We start from the raw sequence: 4,757 nt of genomic DNA, 5'->3' as shown, positions 1-4,757 counted from the left end.
AATATAATAAAATGAAATAAAATAAAAAAACAAACATGATGTTTTATAATTTTTGTCTCTCATATTTCTCAAGCTAATAATTCTTGTCTGTTATTTTGTTGGTTATTTGATTTGAAAACTGAAGAATTTTATTTTCTTTTTTTTTTTTTAATGATATTTTTAATTAAACCAAATTGAAATGCTAATTAACAGTTAATATCTACCATACATGAACATGAGGAGAAAAAAAAAGCCGAATAACCGACTCACATCACGATGTAAATCTCATGGATGCATTGAACTATAGACTCAAAAGCAGATATCGATTGGTTTATGGTTATGCATTATGTACTCTGAAGAGTTAATTTTAGCTGTTTAGAGGTCAGGACCTGGTCAATAGCTGATGCTTTAATATTCAGTTTAGCTAAAATGCTTTCTATAAACTGTCTTAACTGGAACGCATAAAGTTAATACCGTTTATTTGTTGTCTGGAAGTAATTCGAGTTAGCCTTTTTCGCAGGTAAACTTGTGGCATGGAAAATAGTCAAAGGAACGGTAGAGATTTATCCCACAGAAGGTGGTAAGCAGGGAGGGGCGTTGTCTCATGAACCAGTGGGAGATAGGAACTTCTTCGCCACATGTTTAGTCTTTTCATGTAATGTGTCTTTCGAATGTCGACATGGTGAAAACTAGACTTTTTGCTGCTGTTTTTCAGCTTCAGGTCAATGCGATAAGATTATTCCAGCCTTATCTATCAACAGCCGTCATCATCATTTTTAATATCCCCTTTTTCCTTACTTGTCTGGGTCAGGCGGAATTTGTTGAGAAATTTCCTACGGCCAAAAGCCCTTCCTGGTGCCAACCCCCACCTACTTCTAAGGGCCAAGAAAGAGTGGAAATGAACAACATTTGTTTGATGGCGATGCTCATTTGCAACTATCATTTGATATCAAGACGAGGCTGCACACACACACACACACACACACACAGTAAGCTTCCTTCAGTTTACATCTACCAAATCCACTCACAAGGCCTTGATCAATCTGGGGTTACAGATCAACCACAGGGTTGGTAAGCAAGTTTCTTAAGCCACCCTCAGATATTTTATCTGGAATCACATTATTCAATTCCTCATTTCGTTTTTAAAATGATAATAAGATGTGGCTTAAGAACGGCTTAAGTGCACTCATTACTTCTCCTTCCAATTTAAACCTTCAGGCGGACACAGAACTACCATCATAACCTAATCTGCAATACTACTGTCTGTGATATACTCTGCCACCATCTACTCTGCAGATCATTAGACATTTCTGATATTCAAACATCTAGAATAGCTATTTTAGCTGCCATATGAAGCAAAATCCATATTATGGTAATTACTCAAAGTGTTCTTAGATCACACACAAGACTTTTCTAGCAAGCATCTCCTTTTCATAAAGAACTTGTATGGTGATGGTCTCCTACTGCACTCTTTTGCTCTCCTATCTTGAGAACTTCTTCTTCTTTTTCTTCTTCTTCTTCTTCTTCTTCTTCTTCTTCTTCTTCTTCTTCTTCTTCTTCTTCTTCTTGACATTTGGCCAAATTCTTCAGGTCATTCTCTCATAGAATTCCCCCACTCTTTTTTGTCTTTTTTCATTTCTCTATCCATCTTTCCACCCGATATGGCTCTCTATAATAATCTTGTTTGGAAAATAAGGTGTACTACTAGTAAGGTTACAGTACTGTATTACAAACCACCCGGTCAGGAGGTTCAAATTTACCACAGCTATTTTGCTGGCTGCAAAATTACTGGCCCTGTGCCAAAATTAGAATTATTTATATATTTCCTTGATAAATTTTGGTAGCATAAAAATCATTACACATGGAAGCAAAAACTTCAGATGCAGTAATGCTTTCTCCATCTTGCCAACCTTTATATATTCGGACAACTTAGCCAAAAAAAAATAAATAAATTCATAAAAATTTTCAGGTGCTTTTTATGTGGCACCAGTACCCATGGGGTCACCAAGTGGCTTGCTAGGGAAGGATATCTGAGCTGAGAGAGGGAGAGGAGCTGCGAGAAGTGACCATGTGCCAGGTGAGAGAGGTTGGAATATGATAGAGGGACAGGAGAAGCTGTCTTACTGCAGATGAAATACTTGGCTACATCAGTAGGACAAGGAAAATGAGGGAGCTAGGAGAGAGAGAGAGAGAGAGAGAGAGAGAGAGAGTCAGACAGACAGAGACAGAGAGAGAAAGAAAGATAGAGACACTCAGAGAGAGAGAGAGAGATGTTACAAGAAGTTTGTGTCCTAGGACTAAAGGTGGTCTCAGGTAGGGTGGGTGTCAAAAGGGCTTAAACCCTTGCAATTAATTATTGCAATGTTACCTACGTCAGTAATATATTCTTATTTCTTTCTTTGCCCACAAGGGGCTAAACATAGAGGGGACAAACAAGGACAGACAAAGGGATTAAGTCGATTACATCAACCACAATGCGTAACTGGTACTTATTTAATCCACCACGAAAGCGGAAGGCTAAACATAGAGGGGACAAACAAGCACAGACAAAGGGATTAAGTCGATTACATCAACCCCAGTGCGTAACTGGTACTTAATTTATCGACCCCAAAAGGATGAAAGGCAAAGGTGACCTCGGCGGAATTTGAACTGTGAACATAACGGCAGACAAAATACCGCTAAGCATTTCGCCCAGCGTGCTAACGTTTCTTATTTCTTTATTGCCCACAAGGGGCTAAACATAGAGGGGACAAACAAGGACAGACAAATGGATTACGTCAATTACATCGACCCCAGTGTGTAACTGCTGCTTAATTTATCGACCCCGAAAGGATGAAAGGCAAAGTCGACCTCGGCGGAACTTGAACTCAGAATGTAACCGCAGACGAAATACCGCTAAGCATTTCGCCCGGCGTGCTAACGATTCTGCCAGCTCGCCGCCTTGTAATATATTCAGTAATATATTCTGCTTTGTGGTCCCTCTTTTATGCCTGTATGGAGTTGTCATGAAATGTTATTAATCATTGATATAGCATTACACCAGTGCTAGGACAACAAGCCGCTGTCCTCTTTAACTGATAGTCCCAAAACCTTTGTTTGCAGCACACAAACAATACTTAATTGTGAGTTAATTTATGCAACTGTTACACAACAATGTCAACTGGTTAGACATTTTTAAGTGTGAGAACCAAATAAGTAATTACTTAGCTCTGGTGCTTGGTGACATCAAACACCACCATTACCGCCACCACCACTACCACCACCACCACCACCACCACTCTCAGTGAAAGAAGTTTTATTAGTGCTGTGTTTGGGTCAGCAAATCTGTTAGTTTTTTCCCAAATAAATTGACCTGAGCTAGTCACCTCTTTGAAATTATTCAGAGAGATAAATGCTTGCAGAGAGAAGCCATTATTAAGCGAGTTGGAATGTTGCAAATATTTCATGGATTTTTTTTTTTTTTTTATATCTCTTCTGCACAAATTGAGTGGGTTTCTTTTTTTTTTTTTTAATTCAAAGAAGTTAAATTTGCAAAAGACTTTCAGTTTCTTTTCAAAAAATTCTCTGAAATGGTAATCTCAGTGATTTTTCTATTTTTTTTTTATTTTTCTATTTTATTATTATTTTTTCCTAATACTGACATTTTTTTTATGCATTTCAGTCACTGGACTGAGGCCATGCTGGGACACTGCCTTGAAAGGCTTAGGCTACTGGTACTCAAAACCAATGGAGATGAAGAATTTTTAGTCAAATGAAATTCTTCAGGGCATTGCCCCAGCATGGCTACAGTCTAATGACTGAAACACATAAACGACAAGAGATTTTGCCATCATGTATAACCCTTTAGCATTTAAACCGGCCATATCTGGCCAAAAGTATTCTGCCTGTTTTATGTTCAAATTGGCCAGATCTGGTCTCTTGCACCAACCCTACAATATTGTTTTAAAAATTAACAGCTATCTCATCAAAATCACATAGCTACAAGATAATGTATGATTAGTTCAAAACAACGTAGATGAAAAAGCATTAATTTTGGGAGAATAATGCGAACACTAAAGGGTTAAAGCACCAAGAGATTTAAACTGTAATTATTGCATGTATCCCATATTTCCTAATATGACCCCATGGTAACAAAAGTACACTTCCCATCATAGGTAGGGTATCACTCTAGCCTTTACATATTTCCTTTCGTTTTAATGCTTTACATTCTCTTAAACTTTCTCCTGCAGGTCACTGTACTGAATCCCCGAGAAGGTACCAAGATATATGCTGGTTCTACATTTGCAGATTCTTTATTAATGAACCCATCACACCCTCTCATTGCTCTAAAAGGTAGGTAAAATAGGTAAACCTTATCTTTCTCACAATATTTCTTTTTAACCCCTACCCTGGAAATTTCTTTTGAGAAAACATTTCATTTTCAGATAAACTTTTTTATTTATTTATTAATTTTTTAATAGTATTTTTAATGCTGATTATGGAAATAACTTTTGTTTTTATCTATTTCCAATATTTTATTTGAAATTTTATTTTGAAGATACCATTTTCGGCGAAAACAAGATAACTCATCTTTCCATATATTTTAATATTTTTTTTATATATTGCTTTTTTTCTTTTCCAACTTTATCATCAAAAGTAAAAGGGAATTACACATTTATTTTGCTCTTTTTTTTTTTCAGCCTATCTTCTCAAAAATCTTTTTTTTATATATTTATTTTTCTGTGCTCGAGATCTGGGTGTAATTTGTAAAAAAAAAACACAGACAAAAATGAGAAATG

The 4,757-nt window shown here is 36.5% G+C and overlaps 1 protein-coding gene across 1 annotated transcript in view; it reads left to right on the top strand.

The window, feature by feature from the left end:
- Window positions 1-4,757, top strand: part of LOC106882360 (clathrin heavy chain) — a 138,969-nt gene that overhangs the window by 95,559 nt on the left and 38,653 nt on the right. Inside the window, exon 3 of the mRNA XM_052968621.1 lies at window positions 4,209-4,311. Coding sequence (XP_052824581.1) covers window positions 4,209-4,311 — 103 coding nt within the window. The remainder of the gene's footprint in view (window positions 1-4,208; window positions 4,312-4,757) is intronic.

This window comes from Octopus bimaculoides, chromosome 6 (genome assembly GCF_001194135.2).
Source record: "Octopus bimaculoides isolate UCB-OBI-ISO-001 chromosome 6, ASM119413v2, whole genome shotgun sequence".
In the NCBI taxonomy this organism is placed as follows: Eukaryota; Metazoa; Mollusca; class Cephalopoda; order Octopoda; family Octopodidae; genus Octopus; species Octopus bimaculoides.
This window is presented reverse-complemented; position numbering and strand designations above follow the sequence as displayed.